The 26,281-nt window shown below is 38.9% G+C and overlaps 2 protein-coding genes across 22 annotated transcripts in view; both read right to left on the bottom strand.

The window, feature by feature from the left end:
• Positions 1–14,368, bottom strand: part of LOC135093735 (E3 ubiquitin-protein ligase SIAH1B-like) — a 25,991-nt gene extending 11,623 nt beyond the window's left edge. For 13 of the 21 annotated variants that reach the window (XM_063993298.1, XM_063993299.1, XM_063993295.1 and 10 more), the window contains exons 1-10: positions 13,057–14,368; positions 12,493–12,685; positions 9,215–9,269; positions 7,876–8,009; positions 5,872–6,202; positions 4,136–4,309; positions 3,561–3,764; positions 3,052–3,155; positions 2,655–2,769; positions 18–1,672 (exon numbers count right to left, since the gene is read on the bottom strand). In XM_063993298.1, the coding sequence (XP_063849368.1) occupies positions 18–117 (100 nt within the window). In that variant the 5' untranslated portion in view covers positions 118–1,672; positions 2,655–2,769; positions 3,052–3,155; ... (5 more) ...; positions 12,493–12,685; positions 13,057–14,368. Of the gene's footprint in view, positions 1–17; positions 2,770–3,051; positions 3,156–3,560; positions 3,765–4,135; positions 4,310–5,871; positions 6,203–7,875; positions 9,190–9,214; positions 9,376–12,492; positions 12,686–13,056 lie in introns of those variants that run through there. The other 8 variants (XM_063993301.1, XM_063993284.1, XM_063993286.1 and 5 more) reach the window with 8 other exon arrangements.
• Positions 14,369–19,533: 5,165 nt separating this feature from the next.
• Positions 19,534–26,281, bottom strand: part of LOC135093738 (E3 ubiquitin-protein ligase Siah1-like) — a 38,882-nt gene continuing 32,134 nt past the window's right edge. Inside the window, 5 exon segments of the mRNA XM_063993303.1 lie at positions 19,534–20,743; positions 21,720–21,834; positions 22,696–22,786; positions 23,158–23,397; positions 24,090–24,326. Coding sequence (XP_063849373.1) covers positions 20,741–20,743; positions 21,720–21,834; positions 22,696–22,786; positions 23,158–23,397; positions 24,090–24,326 — 686 coding nt within the window. The 3' untranslated portion in view covers positions 19,534–20,740.

Consider the following 26,281-nt stretch of genomic DNA (forward strand, 5'->3'; position numbering starts at 1 on the left):
TCGCTCGACACGCTCACCTTGGAGAGTGGTGATACTCTTGTGGACGCTCATGAGGTGTGGCATGACCTGCTCGAGGGAGCCTTGCCACTTGCAAGAGGCACTGGGACAGGGACACATGTACGGCCGGAACTCACAGGTGTCTTCATGTTCCGTCTTGTCCGTGTGGAGCAGAGTGGCGGAGCAGCCCGAGTCTCAAGTGGTGACGTCAAAAGTATTTCAGCTTAAGATTTTTCTCAATCTCATAATTTTTTACTAAGTTTACCATTGTTCTGTATATCTTTTAATTTCAAAATTAGTATATAAACATAATCATAATTTTTCTTTGGTACAAAGTTTGCAGTGGTGATGCATCACTCATGTAGGCTGAGCTTGAGTTAGGTATTATGTACCTTTTGTGAACCTGTGATGGCTATGAACACCAGCTGTATTCATATGCCAACAGTGGTGGTGGCTGGTCTCATATAAGTAAGTCTTTGTGTCTTCTATCATACTAAAGGCTCTGTATTCTCCCTCTGCTTAAGGATGATGCTGGGTTGGTGACGCATGACTCATAAATGAACACTATTTGCTACTGATGTATGGTTCCTAAGGCAGAAATGGAATCTGTGATCACTATCACTCTAATATGTTCCCCAGCCAGACTGTTTCTAAGCAGCTGACTGGTGCCTGTGAAGCCCTTTCACACTGTTTCTAGGAACAGATGCTAGACACAACATTAAACCAATAAATGAAGTGGTTGGGTGAGGACACTAAGTGGGTGAAGTGCCCTCCATGCTACCTACACTACCACACCTCGGAAAACTCCTAGTAACAAAAGCACAAAGGTACAAACACACTCTACTCCACAAACCTCTGTTCCTAACCACATCCAATCCAATTAGCATTATTTTTTGTTCTATAAATAATAGACTAAGTACATGAGATTTCCACACATTTTTCATGGTGTGTCTTACTTGACCACAAAATAAAGTACATATATATGCATTTGCTTTGACTCCCATGAGATAACAAAAGCTTTTAAAAGGAGCACAAAAAATGTCATATGTACATAAGCTTTCTTTTTAAATGAAACTATGTTAGTAAAATAAATAGAACAATTACTCCTAAAATAAATGATGCAACATATGTACTAAATCTTTCTACGGACAAATTTAAGAAACAATTTTAATACCACAAACTAAAGAATGAAATCTTTTTTCAGCTTTAATTTGTAATCCTCAGGCAGATCATATAATGCCCCGTCAATTCTCTAATAGGCTTAGCCAGTGTTAGTAGTGCTAGTTGCTAATGTACATTCACAACACATCCCTCTAATAGTTTGTTAAAAGAGAACGTGACGTGTGTCAATCTCTAGAGACCAATGATGAATGACTGCAGGAAATTTTACATAACAAGGACAAAGCCAATAGTGTGTGATTCAAGTAGCTAATCATCTCTGGTTATCTATTCATGAGATGACTAAACTGCACCATGAATATAAAAATTTCCACAAAATATAAGAGGCATTTTCACACTCTACTTTCCCCATGATTGGCTGAGTGTCTTGACAGTGACACTTGGTAGCATAAAGTTGTCTAGGAATTTTGTCTCTGAACATAAGTTTTGAAGGAAAGATTTGTCTAGGATTCATAAACTATGTTTTCTCTAAGTTGACAACATTTCCTCCATCTTACTGGAATAGAAAGAAAATAATATATGTATTATACACTATTGCTCACTACTGTTTGTTAGGCAGTATAACTTAGTTTTAGTGAAAGCTTAATGGAAGAATGGTTGATACCATAAAACTAATCATTTATAACCTTAGAAAGCAAAACTATTGGTATGACACAGTATTTGATGCCTTGCAAGACACACATTTCCAAGTTAATGTAAAAGATCACCAAGCATCTTGCAAGATAATGCCAAGTGGTTAGCTTTGAGCATTAACAAAATACATCAGCCTCTTACATCATTACACATCAATATTTTTCAGTTACATAGTTAATGTCATAAGACACATCATTCATTATCAACACAGAGTGCCTATTTAGTCAATGTGGATGGCAACATAATCCCCCCATTGAAATGCCAAAAATGACTAGCACCAGCTTGAATACAAAGGAGCCTTTGATGAATGAAAGGATTATTTTCTAGTGTAGGCCACCACTGAAGCCAGCTTACTGATACTAACAGCTTCATATAGTTTCCACTGGAGGCAAAGAGCAACCTTGGTGTGGCTTCAGGATGACTTCATTACTGATGTCAAACTATCTCTTAATTTGAGAAACCAAGTTGGCTATGTAACTGTTTAATGTCAAACTTTGGCCAGGAGTGCAAAAAAAACACCTATGGCAAGAACATCATCTTGCAGAACTAGAAGTCTATATCAAGTGTTTGTTGCTGATCATTCATTCATATATTTTTCTTAAAATCACTTCTCAAAAATAGTGCATTCAAGATGCAGCATCTTGTAAGGCATCAAATACATTATATCAATTTCTTAAACATCTTGATTTTCAACAAAAATACAATATTACATTTTCAATAAATGTGGCTTTTCTATGATTAAAAGGGTTTGTAAAATTTACAAAATATTGCTTCTCCCATTGAAATTAAGAAATAAATGACAACAACTTTGGCTGTACATAACTAAGCACAATACAATATCTTACACTCCAGGTAATCACCAGGTAATCTGAGTTCATGATGGCTGATTGGATGCCTTTGTGTATGGATCGGGGCGTGGCTTCCCAGGTGAGTCTCCGTCTTGGTCCATTCAATTCCAATCTGCCAACATAAGTGTAACGTGATTACTTATGGATGCTCCCTATGCATGCTGAGCGGTATCAACGAAACAGCATGTAAGTGTGTCCAGTACAAAATCATCTTGTAATAACATTCACTAACATTACCACATATAATTAACATACCTTAGCACTTTAGATGACACTAAATTGGCATTTTGCTTTTAATGTAAAGTATGCAATGACAATATGGAAGATGATATATACAAGGGAAAAAGGAATACAACATATTTGAGAGCAAAATTATCACAAGATGTATACTTGCCATGAGAGATCCTATAAATATACATTAATTTACTTCAATGCTTCTCAAGAGGTATGAGAAACACAGCTGGGTTGGAAGAATTCTGTCACTGCTTTCCCTGCAAACTGTAAGGGAGAGAGAGAGAGAGAGAGAGAGAGAGAGAGAGAGAGAGAGAGAGAGAGAGAGAGAGAGAGAGAGAGAGAGAGAGAGAGAGAGAGAGAGAGAGAGAGAGAGAGAGAGAGAGAGAGAGAGAGAGAGAGAGAGAGAGAGAGAGAGAGAGAGAGAGAGAGAGAGAGGTGGGGGGAGGGAGGTGGCTGTTATGAATGAGGTTATTACTGACAATTAGGCTCTCATCTGATAATTTGCCCAGTCCACAGTTTGCCAGCACAGCAGGCTGGGAAATCCTCCCAGGGAATTAAACCTCTCAATATGGAGTGCAGCAGCAAGTGTCTCTTTGTCCTATAACCATTTATCAAAGGCACCCTCTCCTCCAGTGAGTGTATCAATAATAGAAACAAGATCACTCATACTTAAACATTATCTGTATGCAAAGTTTTCAGCCTGTTTCCTGGACCCAATGAGTTGCACGATGGCAAAGTACTGTTAATGGCCATCAAACTTCTCTTGCTTCTCCAGCACTAACATGAAGTGGTGGCCGAAGGAACTCTGCATCATGACCCAGTCCACTGCACCTGGCAGCTTGATGTCTGTTGCCAGGAACACAATGTCTTCTCCTGGAAACACAAGTTTATACATATTTGTAATCATATCATCAGTCTTAATTGTGAATATTGAGGTACATCACCTGTAAAAAGTAGTGCTCAAGAAAACAATTTTCTTTTCTTAAAACACAAGAAAACAACAATTTTCTTTTCTTAGAACCAACTTATGAAATAGGGGTACATCTTATATGGTGTGTCTAATCTACAGCATATATGAAACCTTCACGGGCAAATTATTTCATATAAACAAAACTTTTCCTGAAAAAAAAGTACATGCATTACCTATTAAAAAACAGTACATATAAATATAAGCATATCAAAGCTTCTGGACACGTGCACCATTTCTGCATCAAACACAATTCACTGTCGCTCCAGACGCTCACCTTAGAGAGTGGTGATACTCTTGTGGACGCTCATGAGGTGTGGCATGACATGCTCGAGGGAGCCTTGCGACTTGCAAGAGGCACTGGGACACGGACACATGTACGGCCGGAACTCACAGGTGTCTTCGTGTTCCGTCTTGTCCGTGTGGAGCAGAGTGGCGGAGCAGCGCGAGCCTCAAGTGATGACATGTCAAAAGTATTTCAGCTTAAGATTTTTCTGAATCCCATAATTTTTTAATAAGTTTACAATTGTTCTGTATATCTTTTTAATTTCAAAATTAGTGTATAAACATAATTATAATATTTCTTTGGTACAAAGTTTGCAGTGTTGAAGAATCACTCGTGTAGTCTGAGCTTGATTTAGGTATTATGTACCTTTTGTGAACCTGTGATGGCTATGAACAGCAGCTGTATTCATATGCCAACAGTGGTGGTGGCTGGTCTCTTATATAAGTAAGTCTTTGTGTCTTCTATCATACTAGAGGCTCTGTATTCTCCCTCTGCTTAAGGATGATACTGGGTTGGTGACGCACTATTTGCTACTGATGTATGGTTCCTAAGGCAGAAATGGAATCTGTGATCACTATCTGTGATCACTTCTTCCATTTGTTAGGGGCCTCCATGAGAGAGAGAGGAGAGAGAGAGGAGAGAGAGAGAGAGAGAGAGAGAGAGAGAGGAGGAGGGAGAGTGGAGGACGAGAGGGAGAGGGGAGAGAGAGAGAGAGAGAGAGAGAGGAGAAGAGAGAGAGAGAGAGAGAGAGAGAGAGAGAGAGAGAGAGAGAGATAGTTACTGTAGGTTCGCTCATATTTTATACCCTGGTTTCAGGTGATGCCAACAATCCTTTTAATCCCTTCCCAGTCAAAGAGCAGCCCTGCAACAATCAACAACAACACACCCAATGGCTTCAAATCACACTTCCTATTGATAACATCAATCCAGCAGCTGAAACATCATTAGATGATGAAGCATTACCAACAATGGTCCTTGCAGACACTTCTGTGACCTACAAAATTGTTTCTGGTGGAACAAGAAAAGGCAGGTCTCTCCTCAATGATTCTCTGGTTTTTATGTACACCAAGAAGCGGAGAGTCATCAGTCTCATTCACATGGGTATGCAGCTACCATGGGAAAAAGTGTTATGCAATAATTTCACAGCAAATAGGAACGATAAACTTCAAAAGTGGACACCACTAACACACATATCCTGGGGATCCTGGTGCTGAAATCAAAGCAACAACACAAGCTTTCGTTAAACAGTCAGCTTTGGAATTTCCATTTGCATCATCTGGGGTAATAGTAAAGAAAGCACTCTCAAGCTGTAAAAATTTAGATGTTCCCCTACCAAATATAAACACTAGTCAGATGCACCAATGATGCCAGGGAAGGACATCCAAAACATCCTGAAGATATTAGTTTTGAATTAAACACATCATGTTCCACAGGACTTTCTTCAAGCTGATCTATTTGAAGATGGACAACAGCATCTTATATGCCTCTCTCTTTACAGCACACACACACACACACACACACACACACACACACACACACACACAAAGAAGAGGAAGAAAGAAAGAGGAGCAAGAAAACAAAAATGAGAAGAGAAAAATAAAGCAAAAAAAATAAAATAAAATAAAAAAAATCACACACACAAACAAACAAACACAAACATACCCTTTCACTCCTTCCCACCTTCCCCCTAACACACCCCCATACATCCCCCACATCACCCCACACACCTTAAGTCATGATGGCCACCACCGGCACATACTCCTCCTCGTCCCCAAGTGTCAGATCCCACTCGAACTTGGCAGAGAGAGATGGTCCTTGAAGTGACGAGCCTTCCTCGTCCCCAAGTGTCAGATCCCACTCGAACTTGGCAGAGAGAGATGGTCCTTGAAGTGACGAGCCTTCCTCGTTCCCAAGTGTCAGATCCCACTCGAACTTGGCAGAGAGAGATGGTCCTTGAACTGACGAGCCTTGAAGACCAAGGGAGGTGGCAGGCAGGCGGTGCTGTCCTCAGTGTTGGCGAAGAGACTCTACAATGTCGATGAAGAGGTCTTGAGGAATCTGTGGGGGAGAAAAGGGCGTGTTAGGAGAGATGCTTGTCAAAGGGAAAATCCATATTATATCAATTAAAAAAATAGATATTAACCCTAAAAATATTTTTATCTATATCAAACATCTAATTATCATTTGTCAGAGGAAAAGGAAGGTAGTAGTAGTAGTAGTAGTAGTAGTAGTAGTAGTAGTAGTAGTAGTAGTAGTAGTAGTAGTAGTAGTAGTAGTAGTTAGATTAGGCTAGGTTCGGTTAGGTTCGTCATCGTCGTCGTAGAGAGAGAGAGAGAGAGAGAGAGAGAGAGAGAGAGAGAGAGAGAGAGAGAGAGAGAGAGAGAGAGAGAGAGAGAGAGAGAGAGAGAGAGAGAGAGAGAGAGAGAGAGAGTTACATTAGGGGATGGAGTGATGAGTGGGGAGGGGAGGCAGGGAGACTTTTTCAAGGCTATCTGCACAGTATCTGGAGTGTGGCAAGCCCTTGTGGGCATAATAGACTTGACAAGGTTGTCCTGTATATGTTAGGTAAAATCTGGTGAGGTTGTAGTGTTAAGTTACGTCATTTGGGTTACTGGGGGCGCGTGTGGCCTAAATACCTCAAAACACACTCAAAACATGTCAAGACACCCACAAAGTTCACCCAAACATACCCAAACTGCACTCAAAACATCCTTAAATACAACAAAACTCATCCAAACACACACAAACAGCACACACAAAACATAAAAACACACTCAACACACCCTTTAATACAATAAAGCTCACCCAGACATACCCAAGACATTCAAAACACACTCAAAAAACCCTTAAATATGAAAAAACACATCCAATCACACCTAATACACACTTAAAATTTTCAAAACACCTCACAACACTCAAATATACCCACAAAACTCACCCAAACACACCCAAAACACATTTTATTCATCAAAAACACTCAAAACACCCCACATCACCTCAAAATACCCAAAAAACTCACTTAAACACACCCAAATCACACTAGAAACATCCAAAACACTCAAAATACCCTGATATACCCACAAAACTCACCTAAACACCCCATAACATCCTAAAATAACCATAAAACTCACCCAAACACACTGAAAACACTCTCAACACTCTAAACTACCCACAAAACTCAAACACACTAAAAACACTCAAAAACTCCAAAGCAAACCCACAACATCACAAAACTCATTCAAACACATCAAAAATATCTCACACCACCACAGAATACAACCAAAACATATCAAAACGCACCCAATACACACCACACACACTCAAATACACCCAAAAGACCCCACACACATCCAAACTCATCCAAAACACTTAAAACACCCAAAATAAACCCAAAAACAAATTCACAACACTTCACTATACCACAAACACACCCAAAACACACCAAAACACTCCACAATATACTCAAAACACCCCACAAGAATAAAAACACATAAAATACACCTAAAAACATCCTAAGCTACACTTAAAACATCTTAAATTCACCCAAAATACACATAACAGCAAATATACAACCTAAACACAGCCAAACACCCCTAAAACACTATTTATACACGCCAGAATTCTTCTAAATACAGGCAAAACATTTACAACACCCAAAACACACGAAATATTACAGAGAAAAGGAGTGCAGGAAGGGAAACTAAGCTAAACATTGTTTTCTCGATATTTACCTGTTACGCTGCCTCCTCCTCTTCCTCTATTTTTCCTTATTTCTTCCTCCTCCTCCTCCATTTCTCCAGCTTTTCTCCTTCTTCTATTACCTACATGCCTGAGTTTGGAAAAAGCTGGAAACACCTGGAAAACACTGGAAATTACGGTAAATATTGAGGAGGAGACACTGGAGCCGAGCGAGTCCCGGATCCTTGATGACGTCACAGGCTACCCGCTGCCACACGTACGTAACTTATTTCATTTTAAAATTGACCCCTAGAAAAAATGAAGCTAGGCTCGATTACCTTATATATTCTAACTTGACAATTACTTTAATTAATATTCACAATATCAAAACATCTCCAGCCTGAGCAGTTGTAAAGAGATATTAATATGAAATATGGAAAAAGTGTCTTAACTTTGACACCATTAAAAACACTGAAAAGTCCACCCATTTCACTTTACACCAGTAAAAAAACACTTTAAAAAATCTAAATTATTTTTTCAAGCATTGCAAAGTTAGTTACAGGCTCAAATAGAGAAATAAAAAAAATAAAAAATGACAAAAACACCACTTTTAACGGGACCATAAGCCTATTCAAAGTCCACACACTTAACTCAACAGGAACGCAAAACAATTCATATATCATAAACGATTTTTTGAAGCAATAATATCTTCATTAAAGCCTCAAATAAAAAAGCCGAAAATCACTCTGGGTAAATATCACCGTATAAACTGCCCTTTACCTACACAAAAAAACCGCAGAAAATTCGGTACATTTACTTAACAGAAGCAAGAAAAACTTTTCAAAAGCAACGAAATATTTTTAGAAACCATAAAATCTTACTATACAAGCCAAATAAAGTCATTCAGAAAATTTTTGAAAAATATTGGAACCAGCAAGCCGGAACAGGCAACAATCCATCATGGCGGCCCTCGGCAGCGACCTCAGTGGGGGAGCTGGCCGCCATATTACCTCAATAATTCCTTCTTGACAACAAAACTAGGCAATGGTGTATATATTTGACCAACGGATATGAAGGCTAGACATGTGGCTCCATCTTATGACATGTTTGGCTTACAATAAGTGAGAGACGAAGCAAATAATAGCTGAAAACACTGACGCCCTGCCTCTACCTCAGCTGAGTTTGTTTACATATTGACGAACTTTCAATATTTCCCTAAATCTTCAGCTGTTCCCAGACTGAGATGTAAACTAAGTATAAAAATAAATCAATAACCTCAAAAAATACCTAAAAATCGAATGATAAAACCTAAATAAAAGAGCACAAGACACTTCACTATTGTAGTGAAGGCAGTAAGGCTAACTGAGGGAAGGCTGGCACCTCTGGACTCACCTTACGTACTCGTGCCTCTCTGGTGCTGCTTGGCGGTCCTCGGTGCAGGGAGAAGCTGCTGGGAAAACGGAAACACTGGTCAATGGGGCGTGTGGGCAAGACTGACCAGTGCTGACCAAAACACTGCAGCCAGCCAGCCAGCCATCTTCCTCCTTAATGCCACCTATCACTGCTCCTTCAACCACAAACACATACACACAAGTTGACATGTTATCAAATAATATGTCATATAATATCCTCATTCCCTCACTTCACTTTCCCCACTCGACACCCGCTACGTGATTATCAACGAAAACTTCACTCACTGCTGCACCGTGTCTCACCGTAGCAAACACGAACGAGCGCAGGGTAGGCTCAACTACAATGCTCCTCTCTCTCTCTCTGTCTCTCTCTCAAAGCCACAAAGATGATTACCAGGGTTTTCAAGGATGTTTCTCCTGTTAATAATGTAGAAATATTGTAGATCTGTCACTAGAACTGTAAAAATACCCTTAAAAACCGTGTCACTTCAATTACAGTCTTTTAAAAGCGTGTTTCTCCTGTAAGTAATGTAGAATTATGTTAATCTTCACTAGAACTGTAAAAACACCCTTGTAAACCTGTGTAAATATTGAGAAACACACACACAAACCAATGCATTTCTTAATCTGTGCGCTGAACTGATGGATCATGCTGAGGAGTAAGCCTGTATTAAGACAATTTATGCTGAATTTTATTGATTGAGTTGCAAGTTGACTCAGAGGCATCGGACCTAAGCCACTAAAAATATATGCTTTGCTGAGATAATAAGCTTGCTTCTTAACACCATTTCTCCTGTTCACAATGTATAAATTTTGTCGCTATAAAAAATAATAATAATCAGAAAAACCGTGTAACTTCATAAGAACATAAAAACATAAGAAATAAGGGAAGCTGCAAGAAGTGACCAGGCTTACACGTGGCAGTCCCTGTATGAAACACACCTACCTGTTTCCATCTGTTATCCCCATCCATAAACTTGTCTAATCTTTTCTTAAAGCTCTCTAGTGTCCTAGCACTAACTACGTGATTACTGAGTCCGTTCCATTCATCTACCACTCTATTTGAGAACCAATTTTCTCCTCTATCTCCCCTATCTCCTAAATTTTTCAAGGTGGAACCCGTTATTTCTTGTTCTACCCTGGTTGCTGATCCTAAGAATTTTGCTTACATCTCCCTTGTTATAACCCTTATACCACTTAAAGACTTCTATCAGGTCCCCTCTTAACCTAAGTCTCTCTAGAGAATGTAAATTTAACAGCTTCAACCTCGCCTCGTAAGGAATACTCCTCATCCCCTGTATCCTTTTAGTCATTCTCTTCTGTACTGATTCTAATAGACCTATATCTTTCCTGTAACGTGGGGACCAGAACTGCACAGCGTAGTCTAGATGAGGTCTGACCAGCGCCAAGTATAACTTTAATATTACTTCCAGCCTTCTACTTTTAACGCTCATAAAAATGAATCCTAGTACCCTATTTGCCTTGTTTCTGGCTTCTATGCATTGTTTCCCTAGGCAGAGTTCAGAGCTAACTATAACTCCTAAATCTTTATCGTACCCTGTACCTACCAGAGTTTGGGTGTTTAATGCATACCTATTGTGTGGGTTTCTTCTACCTATGCTAAGCACTTTGCATTTATTGATATTAAATTGCATTTGCCATCTATCCGTCCATTCATTCATTCTATCTAAGTCTGCCTGCAAGGCGATGGCATCCGAATCTGACCTAATTAATCTACCTATCTTTGTGTCATCTGCAAATTTACTAAAACATCACTACTAATTCCACTTTCCAAGTCACTGATATATATTAGAAATAACAATGGCCCTAATACTGATCCCTGTGGCACCTCACTGATTACATGACCCCACTCGGATTTCGAGCCGTTTATTACCACTCTCTGTCACCTATTATCAAGCCATGGCCCTATCCAACCTAACACCTTCCCATCTATCCCATGTGCCCTAACCTTTCTCAGGAGCCTTTGATGGGGCACCTTGTCGAATGCTTTACTAAAGTCCAGATATAAGATATCATAACTATCACCACTATCTACTGCCTCATACACCTTACTGTAAAAACTTAACAAGTTTGTCAGGCAAGACTTCCCCTTTGTGAAGCCATGCTGTGACTGATTTATCAAGTTATACCTTATTTATCAAGCACACCTTTGTAAGTAGTGGAGGCGAGACGCAGAACTGTTTCAGCTCTGGGATTGCGAATTCGTTACCCCTATGTGGCTGTTACTTTATAACCCTTGTGGTGAAGCCCTCTTGATCCTGTCCCATCACTGTCATCGTGCAACATGATTACCCTCAGCGATAAATGGCTTTTGCTGTCTAGTGCTCAATATGCATTTGCACTTACATATTACTGCACAAGTGGCAAGTTGATGAAACAACCTTGCATTGTCTTTTATACCATAGTATTATTTCATATGAGCCCTACATTCTTTATATATATACTTATACCATCTAGTCATAACCTTTCACTCTCAAAGTTCTTTCATCAGTCTCATACAATTAACCATCAGCATATTCTGGCCTTAGATGTGAGTGTGAAGGGAAGGAGAACTCTAATGAACACATCAATGTTTTCTCATTAAGAAAATACTGGTTTAGTGCTTTTTATTCACTTAAAAAATATATTCAATAAACACAGCATTTGCAATACCGCATTTATAGTAGAGAGAGAGAGAGAGAGAGAGAGAGAGAGAGAGAGAGAGAGAGAGAGAGAGAGAGAGAGAGAGAGAGAGAGAGAGAGAGAGAGAGAGAGAGAGAGAGAGAGAGAGAGAGAGGGGAGGGGGGGAGGTGGCTGTGGGGAATGAGGTTATTACTGACAATTAGGCTCTCATCTGATAATTTGCCCAGTCCACAGTTTGCCAGCACAGCAGGCTGGGAAATTCCTGGAAAAGATAACACCTAAATGTTTGGGATAAAATAGTCAGACCATAGTCGGTGCAGTTCCTATCTTCCTACTATATCAAAATTAGAACAGAGTAAATGTTTTTATGTTTAAACCTGCCTTTCCAAAACCTCTAAACCAACACCTAAAAATGATATAGGAATTACAAAACTACAAATACAAAAAAATATTTTATCCTTATGACTGTAACTGCTTGGTGCCATTAATAAATAAACCTCTCAATATGGAATGCAGCAGCAAGTGTCTTTGTCCTATAACCATTTATCAAAGGCACCCTCTCCTCCAGTGAGTGTATCAATAATGGAAACAAGATCAGTCATACTTAAACATTACCTGTATGCAAAGTTTTCAGCCTGTTTCCTGAACCCAATGAGCTGCACAATGGCAAAGAACTGTTGGTGGCCATCAAACTTCTCTTGCTTCCCCAGCACCAAAATAAAGTGGTGGCTGAAGCAACTCTGGATCATGACCCAGTCCACTGCACCTGGCAGCTTGATGTCTGTTGCCAGGAACACAATGTCCTCTCCTGCAAACACAAGTTTATACATCTTTGTAATCATATCATCAATCTTAATTGTAAATATTAAGGTATGTGAGATGTAAAAAGTAGTGCTCAAGAAAACAATTTTATTTTCTTAAAACACAAGAAAACAACAATTTTCTTTTCTTAGAACCATCTTATGAAATAGGGGTACATCTTATATGGTGTGTCTAATCCACAGCATATATGAAACCTTCACGGGCAAATTATTTCATATAAACAAAACTTTTCCTGAAAAAAAAGTACATGCATTACCTATTAAAAAACAGTACATATAAATATAAGCATATCAAAGCTTCTGGACACGTGCACCATTTCTGCATCAAACACAATTCACTGTCGCTCCAGACGCTCACCTTAGAGAGTGGTGATACTCTTGTGGACGCTCATGAGGTGTGGCATGACATGCTCGAGGGAGCCTTGCGACTTGCAAGAGGCACTGGGACACGGACACATGTACGGCCGGAACTCACAGGTGTCTTCGTGTTCCGTCTTGTCCGTGTGGAGCAGAGTGGCGGAGCAGCGCGAGCCTCAAGTGATGACATGTCAAAAGTATTTCAGCTTAAGATTTTTCTGAATCCCATAATTTTTTAATAAGTTTACAATTGTTCTGTATATCTTTTTAATTTCAAAATTAGTGTATAAACATAATTATAATATTTCTTTGGTACAAAGTTTGCAGTGTTGAAGAATCACTCGTGTAGTCTGAGCTTGATTTAGGTATTATGTACCTTTTGTGAACCTGTGATGGCTATGAACAGCAGCTGTATTCATATGCCAACAGTGGTGGTGGCTGGTCTCTTATATAAGTAAGTCTTTGTGTCTTCTATCATACTAGAGGCTCTGTATTCTCCCTCTGCTTAAGGATGATACTGGGTTGGTGACGCACTATTTGCTACTGATGTATGGTTCCTAAGGCAGAAATGGAATCTGTGATCACTATCTGTGATCACTTCTTCCATTTGTTAGGGGCCTCCATGAGAGAGAGAGAGAGAGAGAGAGAGAGAGAGAGAGAGAGAGAGAGAGAGAGAGAGAGAGAGAGAGAGAGAGAGAGAGAGAGAGAGAGAGAGAGAGAGAGAGAGAGAGAGAGAGAGAGAGAGAGAGAGAGAGAGAGAGAGAGAGAGAGAGAGAGAGAGAGAGAGAGAGAGATAGTTACTGTAGGTTCGCTCATATTTTATACCCTGGTTTCAGGTGATGCCAACAATCCTTTTAATCCCTTCCCAGTCAAAGAGCAGCCTGCAACAATCAACAACAACACACCCAATGGCTTCAAATCACACTTCCTATTGATAACATCAATCCAGCAGCTGAAACATCATTAGATGATGAAGCATTACCAACAATGGTCCTTGCAGACACTTCTGTGACCTACAAAATTGTTTCTGGTGGAACAAGAAAAGGCAGGTCTCTCCTCAATGATTCTCTGGTTTTTATGTACACCAAGAAGCGAGAGTCATCAGTCTCATTCACATGGGTATGCAGCTACCATGGGAAAAAGTGTTATGCAATAATTTCACAGCAAATAGGAACGATAAACTTCAAAAGTGGACACCACTAACACACATATCCTGGGGATCCTGGTGCTGAAATCAAAGCAACAACACAAGCTTTCGTTAAACAGTCAGCTTTGGAATTTCCATTTGCATCATCTGGGGTAATAGTAAAGAAAGCACTGCCGAGCTGTAAAAATTCAGATGTTCCCCTACCAAATATAAACACTCTAGTCAGATGCACCAATCGTGCCAGGAAAGGACAACATCCAAAACACCCTAAAGATATTAGTTTTGAATTAGACGCATCATGTTCCACAGGACTTTCTTCAAGCTGGTCTATTTGAAGATGGACAACAGCATCTTATATCTCTGTCTCTTTACAGAGCACACACACAAAAAAAAAAAAAGAGGAAGAAAAAGAGGAGCAAGAAAACAAAAATAAAAGAAGAGAAAAATAAAGCAAAAAAAAAAAAAAAAAAAAAAAATCACACACACAAACAAACAAACACAAACATACCCTTTCCCTCCTTCCCCAAATACCACCCTTCCCCCTAACACACTTCCATACATCCCCCACATCACCCCACACACCTCAAGTCATGTTGGCCACCACCGGCGCATACTCCCCCTCGTCCCCAAGTGTCAGATCCCACTCGAACTTGGCAGAGAGATATGGTCCTTGAAGTGACGAGCCTTGAGGACCAAGGGAGGTGGCAGGCAGGCGGTGCTGTCCTCAGTGTTGCCGAAGAGACCGGTTAGTGCACAGGCAAGGAAATTCTTGGACTATACAATGTTGATGAAGAGGTCTTGAGGAATCTGTGGGAAAGAAATGAGCGTGTTAGGAGTGTTAGAAGTGTTAGGAGAGATGCTTGTCAAAGGCAAAATCCATATTATAGCTATTAAAAAAAATAGATATTAACCCTTAAAATATTTTTATCTATATCAAACATCTAATTATCATTCGTCAGAGAAAGAAGGAAGGTAGTAGTAGTAGTAGTAGTAGTAGTAGTAGTAGTAGTAGTAGTAGTAGTAGTAGTAGTAGTAGTAGTAGCAGTAGCAGTAGTAGTAGTAGTAATAATAGTAGTAGTAGTAGTAGTAGTAATAGTAGTAGTAGTAGTAGTTAGATTAGGCTAGGTTTGGTTAGGTTCATTGTCGTCATCGTCGTAGAGAGAGAGAGAGAGAGAGAGAGAGAGAGAGAGAGAGAGAGAGAGAGAGAGAGAGAGAGTTACATTAGGAGATGGAGTGATGAGTGGGGAGGGGAGGCAGGGAGACTTTTCAAGGGTATCTGCACAGTATCTGGAGTGTGGCAAGCCCTTATGGGTATAATAGACTTGACAAGGTTGTCCTGCATATGTTAGGTAAAATCTGGTGAGGTTGTGGTGTTAAGTTACGTCATTTGGGTTACTGGGGGGCGCGTGTGGCCTAAATACCTCAAAACACACTCAAAACATGTCAAGACACCCACAAAGTTCACCCAAACATACCCAAACTGCACTCAAAACATCCTTAAACACAACAAAACTCATCCAAACACACACAAACAGCACACACAAAACATAAAAACACACTCAACCCACCCTTTAATACAATAAAGCTCACCCAGACATACCCAAGACATTCAAAACACACTCAAAAAACCCTTAAATATGAAAAAAACACATCCAATCACACCTAATACACACTTAAAATTTTCAAAACACCTCACAACACTCAAATATACCCACAAAACTCACCCAAACACACCCAAAACACGTTTTACTCATCAAAAACACTCAAAACACCCCACATCACCTCAAAATACCCAAAAAAAACTCACTTAAACACACCCAAATCACACTAGAAACATCCAAAACACTCAAAATACCCTGATATACCCACAAAACTCACCTAAACACCCCATAACATCCTAAAATAACCATAAAACTCACCCAAACACACTGAAAACACTCTCAACACTCTAAACTACCCACAAAACTCAAACACACTAAAAACACTCAAAAACTCCAAAGCAAACCCACAACATCACAAAACTCATTCAAACACATCAAAAACATCTCACAACACCACAGAATACAACCAAAACATATCAAAACACACCCAATACACACCACACACACTCAAATACACCCAAAAGACCCCACACACAACCAAACTCATCCAAAACACTTAAAACACCCAAAATAAACCCAAAGACAAATTCACAACACTTCACTATACCACAAACACACCCAAAACACACCAAAACACTCCATAATATACTCAAAACACCCCACAAGAATATAAACACATAAAATACACCTAAAAACATCCTAAGCTACACTTAAAACACCTTAAATTCACCCAAAATACACATAACAGCAAATATACAACCTAAACACAGCCAAACACCCCTAAAACACTATTAATACACGCCAGAATACTTCTAAATACAGGCAAAACATTTAGAACACCCAAAACACACGAAATATTACAGAGAAAAGGAGTGCAGGAAGGGAAACTAAGCTAAACATTGTTTTCTCGATATTTACCTGTTATGCTGCCTCCTCCTCTTCCTCTATTTTTCCTTATTTCTTCCTCCTCCTCCTCCATTTCTCCAGTTTTTCTCCTTCTTCTATTACCTACATGCCTGAGTTTGGAAAAAGCTGGAAACACCTGGAAAACACTGGAAATTACGGTAAATATTGACGAGGAGACACTGGAGCCGAGCGAGTCCCGGATCCTTGATGACGTCACAGGCTACCCGCTGCCACACGTACGTAACTTATTTCATTTTAAAATTGACCCCTAGAAAAAATGAAGCTAGGCTCGATTACCTTATATATTCTAACTTGACAATTACTTTAATTAATATTCACAATATCAAAACATCTCCAGCATGAGTAGTTGAAAAGAGATATTAATATGAAATATGGAAAAAGTGTCTTAACTTTGACACCATTAAAAACACTGAAAAGTCCACCCATTTCACTTTACACCAGTAAAAAAACACTTTAAAAAATCTAAATTATTTTTTCAAGCATTGCAAAGTTAGTTACAGGCTCAAATAGAGAAATAAAAAAAACAAAAAATGACAAAAATACCACTTTTAAAGGGACCATAAGCCTATTCAAAGTCCACACACTTAACTCAACAGGAACGCAAAACAATTCATATATCATAAACGATTTTTTGAAGCAATAATATCTTCATTAAAGCCTCAAATAAAAGAGCCGAAAATCACTCTGGGTAAATATCACCGTATAAACTGCCCTTTACCTACACAAAAAAACCGCAGAAAATTCGGTACATTTACTTAACAGAAGCAAGAAAAACTTTTCAAAAGCAACGAAATATTTTTAGAAACCATAAAATCTTACTATACAAGCCAAATAAAGTAATTCAGAAAATTTTTGAAAAATATTGGAACCAGCAAGCCGGAACAGGCAACAATCCATCATGGCGGCCCTCGGCAGCGACCTCAGTGGGGGAGCTGGCCGCCATATTACCTCAATAATTCCTTCTTGACAACAAAACTAGGCAATGGTGTATATATTTGACCAACGGATATGAAGGCTAGACATGTGGCTCCATCTTATGACATGTTTGGCTTACAATAAGTGAGAGACGAAGCAAATAATAGCTGAAAACACTGACGCCCTGCCTCTACCTCAGCTGAGTTTGTTTACATATTGACGAACTTTCAATATTTCCCTAAATCTTCAGCTGTTCCCAGACTGAGATGTAAACAAAGTATAAAAATAAATCAATAACCTCAAAAAATACCTAAAAATCGAATAATAAAACCTAAATAAACGAGCACAAGACAATTCACTATTGTAGTGAAGGCAGTAAGGCTAACTGAGGGAAGGCTGGCACCTCTGGGCTCACCTTACGTACTCGTGCCTCTCTGGTGCTGCTTGGCGGTCCTCGGTGCAGGGAGAAGCTGCTGGGAAAACGGAAACACTGGTCAATGGGGCGTGTGGGCAAGACTGACCAGTGCTGACCAAAACACTGCAGCCAGCCAGCCAGCCATCTTCCTCCTTAACGCCACCTATCACTGCTCCTTCAACCACAAACACATACACACAAGTTGACATGTTATCAAATAATATGTCATATAATATCCTCATTTCCTCACTTCACTTTCCCCACTCGACACCCGCTACGTGATTATGAACGAAAACTTCACTCACTGCTGCACCGTGTCTCACCGTAGCAAACATTAACGAGCGCAGGGTAGGCTCAACTACAATGCTCCTCTCTCTCTCTCTCTGTCTCTCTCTCAAAGCCACAAAGATGATTACCAGGGTTTTCAAGGATGTTTGTCCTGTTAATAATGTAGAAATATTGTAGATCTGTCACTAGAACTGTAAAAATACCCTTAAAAACCGTGTCACTTCAATTACAGCCTTTTAAAAGCGTGTTTCTCCTGTAAGTAATGTAGAATTTGTTAATCTTCACTAGAACTGTAAAAACACCCTTATAAACCCGTGTTAATACTGAGAAACACACACACAAACCAATGCATTTCTTAATCTGTGCGCTGAACTGATGGATCATGCTGAGGAGTAAGCCTGTATTAAGTCAATGTATGCTGAATTTTATTGATTGTATTGGTTGACAATAGTTTTATTTTTTATGCTTTTGTGTTATATTTTAATTTAGTTTTTTTACGTGTTTTTATTTTTCTTAAAATATTTATTTATTTTTTTCTCAGGTTTCCTGCGTCAGTAATCTCATTATTATTTCATTACCGCAAGTTGGCTCAGAGGCATCGGACATGAGCCACTAATAAGAAATGCTTTGCTGAGATAATAAGCTTGCTTCTTAACACCGTTTCTCCTGTTCACAATGTATAAATTTTATCGCTATAAATAATAATAATAATCATAAAAACCGTGTAACTTCAACTATACCTTTGAAATTAGTGGAGGCGAGACGCAGAACTGTTTCAGCTCTGGGATTGCGAATTCGTTCCCCGTATGTGGCTGTTACTTTATAACCCTTGTGGTGAAGCCCTCTTGATCCTGTCCCATCACTGTCATCGTGCAACATGCTTACCCTAAGCGATAAATGGCTTTTGCTGTCTAGCGCTCAATATGCATTTGCACTTACATATTATTGCACAAGTGGCAAGTTGATGAAACCACCTTGCATTGTCTTTTATACCATAGTATTATTTTATCTGAGCCCTACATTCTTTATATATACACTTATACCAATTAGTCATAACCTTTCACTCTCAAAGTTCTTTCATCAGTCTCATACAATTAACCATCAGCATATTCTGGCCTTAGATATGAGTGTGAAGGGAAGGAGAACTCTAATGAACACATCAATGTTTTCTCATTAAGAAAATACTGGTTTAGTGCTTTTTATTCACTTAAAAAATATATTCAATAAACACAGCATTTGCAATACCGCATTTATAGTAGTGTAATACTTAGTGATTACTACAAATATATATGTTGACAAGTTTCAAAATGTGTCTCCCTTTGGTGGATAGCTTAGAAAACAACTGTATTTATTTCTCTTTGATGATCTTCCTTTCTCATTGTGTAGAGAAATAGTTTGTAGGAGGTGTGGAATGAGCCCCGTGTGGACCCACCTCCACGGGTCACTAGGAGGAGCCCTGTTGGGTGAGGACACTAGGGGGGTGAAGTGCCCTCCATGCTACCTACACTACCACACCTCGGACAACTCCTAGTAACAAAAGCACAAAGGTACAAACACACTCTACTCCACAAACCTCTGTTGCTAACCACATCCAATCCTAGTAGACATTATTTTTTGTTCTATAAATAATAAACTAAGTACATGAGATTTCCACACATTTTTCATGGTGTGTCTTACCTGACCACAAAAAAAAGTACATATAAATGCATTTGCTTTGACTCCCTTGAGATAACAAAAGCTTTTAAAAGGAGCACAAAAATGTCATATGTATATAAGCTTTCTTTTTAAATGAAACTATGTTAGTAAAATAAATAGAAAAATTACTGCTAAAATATATGATGCAACATATGTACTAAATCTTTCTTTGGACAAATTTAAGAAACAATTTTAATACCACAAACTAAAGAATGAAACCTTTTTTCAGCTTTAATTTGTAATCCTCAGGCAGATCATATAATGCCCCGTCAATTCTCTAATAGGTTTAGCCAGTGTTTGTAGTGCTACTTGCTAATGTACATTCACAACACATCCCTCTAATAGTTTGTTAAAAGTGAACGTGACATGTGTCAATCTCTAGAGACCAATGATGAATGACTGCAGGAAATTTTACATAACAAGGACAAAGCCAATAGTGTGTGATTCAAGTAGCTAATCATCTCTGATTATGTATTCATGAGATGACTAAACTGCACCATGAATATAAAAATTTCCACAAAATATAAGAGGCATTTTCACACTCTACTTTCCCCATGATTGGCTGAGTGTCTTGACAGTGACACTTGGTAGCATAAAGTTGTCTAGGAACTTTGTCTCTGAACATAAGTTTTGAAGGAAAGATTTGTCTAGGATTCATAAACTATGTTTTCTCTAAGTTGACAACATTTCCTCCATCTTACTGGAATAGAAAGAAAATAATATATGTATTATACACTATTGCTCACTACTGTTTGTTAGGCAGTATAACTTAGTTTTAGTGAAAGCTTAATGGAAGAATGGTTGATACCATAAAACTAATCATTTATAACCTTAGAAAGCAAAACTATTGGTATGACACAGTATTTGATGCCTTGCAAGACACACATTTCCAAGTTAATGTAAAAGATCACCAAGCATCTTGCAAGATAATGCCAAGTGGTTAGCTTTGAGCATTAACAAAATACATCAGCCTCTTACATCATTACACATCAATATTTTTCAGTTACATAGTTAATGTCATAAGACACATCATTCATTATCAACACAGAGTGCCTATTTAGTCAATGTGGATGGCAACATAATCCCCCCATTGAAATGCCAAAAATGACTAGCACCAGCTTGAATACAAAGGAGCCTTTGATGAATGAAAGGATTATTTTCTAGTGTAGGCCACCACTGAAGCCAGCTTACTGATACTAACAGCTTCATATAGTTTCCACTGGAGGCAAAGAGCAACCTTGGTGTGGCTTCAGGATGACTTCATTACTGATGTCAAACTATCTCTTAATTTGAGAAACCAAGTTGGCTATGTAACTGTTTAATGTCAAACTTTGGCCAGGAGTGCAAAAAAACACCTATGGCAAGAACATCATCTTGCAGAACTAGAAGTCTATATCAAGTGTTTGTTGCTGATCATTCATTCATATATTTTTCTTAAAATCACTTCTCAAAAATAGAGTACATTCAAGATGCAGCATCTTGTAAGGCATCAAATATCAATTTCTTAAACATCTTGATTTTCAACAAAAATACAATATTACATTTTCAATAAATGTTGCTTTTCTATGATTAAAAGGGTTTGTAAAATTTACAAAATATTGCTTCTCCCATTGAAATTAAGAAATAAATGACAACAACTTTGGCTGTACATAACTAAGCACAATACAATATCTTACACTCCAGGTAATCACCAGGTAATCTGAGTTCATGATGGCTGATTGGATGCCTTTGTGTATGGATCGGGGCGTGGCTTCCCAGGTGAGTCTCCGTCTTGGTCCATTCAATTCCAATCTGCCAACATAAGTGTAACGTGATTACTTATGGATGCTCCCTATGCATGCTGAGCGGTATCAACGAAACAGCATGTAAGTGTGTCCAGTACAAAATCATCTTGTAATAAACATTCACTAACATTACCACATATAATTAACATACCTTAGCACTTTAGATGACACTAAATTGGCATTTTGCTTTTAATGTAAAGTATGCAATGACAATATGGAAGATGATATATACAAGGGAAAAAGGAATACAACATATTTGAGAGCAAAATTATCACAAGATGTATACTTGCCATGAGAGATCCTATAAATATACATTAATTTACTTCAATGCTTCTCAAGAGGTATGAAAAACACAGCTGGGTTGGAAGAATTCTGTCACTGCTTTCCCTGCAAACTGTAAGGGGGAGAGAGAGAGAGAGAGAGAGAGAGAGAGAGAGAGAGAGAGAGAGAGAGAGAGAGAGAGAGAGAGAGAGAGAGAGAGAGAGAGAGAGAGAGAGAGAGAGAGAGAGAGAGAGAGAGAGGTGGGGGGAGGGAGGTGGCTGTTATGAATGAGGTTATTACTGACAATTAGGCTCTCATCTGATAATTTGCCCAGTCCACAGTTTGCCAGCACAGCAGGCTGGGAAATCCTCCCAGGGAATTAAACCTCTCAATATGGAGTGCAGCAGCAAGTGTCTCTTTGTCCTATAACCATTTATCAAAGGCACCCTCTCCTCCAGTGAGTGTATCAATAATAGAAACAAGATCACTCATACTTAAACATTATCTGTATGCAAAGTTTTCAGCCTGTTTCCTGAACCCAATGAGTTGCACGATGGCAAAGTACTGTTAATGGCCATCAAACTTCTCTTGCTTCTCCAGCACTAACATGAAGTGGTGGCCGAAGGAACTCTGCATCATGACCCAGTCCACTGCACCTGGCAGCTTGATGTCTGTTGCCAGGAACACAATGTCTTCTCCTGGAAACACAAGTTTATACATATTTGTAATCATATCATCAGTCTTAATTGTGAATATTGAGGTACATCACCTGTAAAAAGTAGTGCTCAAGAAAACAATTTTCTTTTCTTAAAACACAAGAAAACAACAATTTTCTTTTCTTAGAACCAACTTATGAAATAGGGGTACATCTTATATGGTGTGTCTAATCTACAGCATATATGAAACCTTCACGGGCAAATTATTTCATATAAACAAAACTTTTCCTGAAAAAAAAGTACATGCATTACCTATTAAAAAACAGTACATATAAATATAAGCATATCAAAGCTTCTGGACACGTGCACCATTTCTGCATCAAACACAATTCACTGTCGCTCCAGACGCTCACCTTAGAGAGCGGTGATACTCTTGTGGACGCTCATGAGGTGTGGCATGACATGCTCGAGGGAGCCTTGCGACTTGCAAGAGGCACTGGGACACGGACACATGTACGGCCGGAACTCACAGGTGTCTTCGTGTTCCGTCTTGTCCGTGTGGAGCAGAGTGGCGGAGCAGCCCGAGGAGGAGTACTTGCAGGGGAACATAACTGTAGAGGCCACCTTCTCCATGGCCAGATTTCTAATATTCCCTACAACACGATATCAACTGATTATCATGATGGAAGATTCAGCACTTCAATAAATGATAAATACTTACACATATCAAATCTGACCTTCTCTGATAATCATTCCACAGACTGATATATATATATATATATATATATATATATATATATATATATATATATATATATATATATATATATATATATATATATATATATATATATATATATATATATAAAGATAGTGTTTTGACCAAAAGAGCTTTACAACTATTATCTTTTTTGTATGGCAAACTTTGCAAAAATGATTAGCAGATTTAATGCAATATGAACCTGAAAAATGTAACTTGAAAAGAAAAGATTTAAAAAAGTTTAGCAGAACTGGAAGTGGAAATCTAATACACTTTCTACTTTGGTATCCTGCACATATCACTGAAAAAAAAGGGAGATTAAACAGTGATATCAGCAAAGAACAGAGGACATAACTGGTGAACTATTATTTAACAACAATGCCACAGCAGAAATAAAAGTAACTATAAATATTTTTTTAGAAAATAGAGGAAAAGACAGAAAAATAGAAAATAAAAACAGAAATCAGTGAAATGTGAACAGATCCAAAGACCCAGACAACAAGGGAAATACATCAAGGAGAGCCAATGGAAAGGCCATTCTCCTCACCCACAACTGAACTGAACTTGAAAACCAGCAATACTGACCTAAGGGTCCCCTGCATGTTGGACAGCAGGTGAGCTTAGGGCGGCAGTTGGCACACACAAGGTGGCCACTCTGGCACTGCAGGATGGGAGGCAGCACATAGTCAAAACACACAGGACACTCAAATAAACTAGCTAGCTCTGTGTTGCCCCCCGGGGGAGCACCAGAAGGCGGAGACTGAGGGTGCACAGCCCTCCCACTTTTACTTGCAAATGCACTCATATTTGCAAGCTTAGTTTCTGCAAGATAAAATACCACATTAGTAAGAGTTCTGCCAAGACATTTTAGCAACATACTTTCATAAAAACTGAATAAGCGTGAGACAACATGGATGCAGACTAATCATGAACAATGTAAACCACTGGCATTTCGGTGCAAAATTCCACCTTCCTGCTGATGGCTGACGGCAGGACCACTCAGGACAATTTACTGGTTAGGCAAGGTTATAAGAATGTGGCCAAAATTTGATATTATTAAATACCAGGTCACTGACTTCTGATCACCTGAGAGAGTTCGGGAAAGTAACAATTTTTAAGAAACTTCATGTGAGCTTCTTTGTCACAGAATATTCTGGCAATACTTAATAATCAGAAGATGTAGACATATCATTGACCTTTATAAAATGATGGTGCTCATTATTTGACAATGCAGTCATGATCTGGAGGTAAATATTCACTAATAAGAACTTGCATTGCACCCTAACAGCATCTTCACTTACACTTCACTCATTAACATCTATCCTACCTCTCATGCAGCACCAAAACCAAATTACTAATGGTGAAGTAATTTTCTAATGCTGTTCATCATGTAAGAAAAGAATCAGCAATAACCACATTCTAGCACTTCACAATGATAATGGTGCAGAACATGATTTTTCATCCCAGCTACTAAAAATGATCAATTTCATGTGTAATTTATGTATTAGAGAAATAACAAGCTTTATAATAATATGGTAGTACATCTAGTAAATTTCTAGCAATGTAAGATCAGACCTGGCTGGTGAATGATAAGTGACAGGAATGTGTTGTGCAAGAAATCTTGAGATAATCTTGATAAGTCTTCCCGTCGAGCAGCATCTTTAGTATTTTCCACTAACTTTCCGTTTTCCCTTCACTACATGATTTTATACATAAAGCAAACTCAAAACACTGGGAACTCTTGGATAATGCTGGCAAATGATAACTTTTAAGAACGCGTATTGCAAGAAATCTTAAGACGAACCTAGCCAGACTTTACTTCATGAACATCTTCGGCATTTCTAGACTATTTCCCACTTCCCTTCCCTTCATAACCACCTAAAATACCCAACCACACCATAACCAGGCAGAAAATACAGGACATAACGTGCCAACAACCAGGAAGCTACACAGGGAGAAAAATTGTTTTGGTGAATGACGTAATCCTTAACACCACAGGGTACAGGGGCGCTACCCAGGCCGCCACAGCCACCCCCGGGCGTTCGTGGGCGCTCAATACAACTTTTCCTGGTGTGAAGGTGAGGCAGAAGGTCGGGATTACCTCATAGGAGTGTTTGTTTTGGTGCTGAGGCAGAGTGAGTCACCAGCAGGTCGGCCAACACAGTCCTGGCCGCCATTGATCACCTTCTTCCTGCCCCGCCAATCTTAAATCTCCTCCCGTGCCAATCTTGAGTCTTTCTCTTCCTCCTCGCCCCTTTCTTCTCCTTCCTCCCACGTTATGTCTCTCCGTACTCTTGTCTTAGTGGTTTTTTCCCATCTCGTGCCCTCTGTGCCATCCCTGTTCTTTCTTTCATATCTTTTAGTCCTTGCCTTATACGCATACTCTAAATTCTTATATAATCTTGTAGCAGTGGTCTCATTCATCATGCTGCCTCTAGCTATTCCTGTTTTCTTTCTCCTATTCCTTATATTCCATTAAACTCTTTATTCTCCTGTATATCCTTCTTTTTAAGCTCCGCCATATTATTTTATTATATAGCTTTCTACCCATCTGTAGTCTTTGATCACATCTCTTTCCTTTCACAACTAAAAAAAAATCACTGATAATTCCCCTTTTCTTATCAATGTTATCGCAGACCTCTATCTTTCGCATTATCGTTTTCCTACCGAACTAGCATGTAATGGATTTTTTTTTTTTTATCTTAAGATGATGTATATTCTACAGACTAACTTTCTAATACACAGAAGAAGCTGGCATACGTATTTCTTTCTCATCT

Source organism: Scylla paramamosain, chromosome 43, assembly GCF_035594125.1.
Source record: "Scylla paramamosain isolate STU-SP2022 chromosome 43, ASM3559412v1, whole genome shotgun sequence".
Lineage (NCBI taxonomy): Eukaryota > Metazoa > Arthropoda > Malacostraca > Decapoda > Portunidae > Scylla > Scylla paramamosain.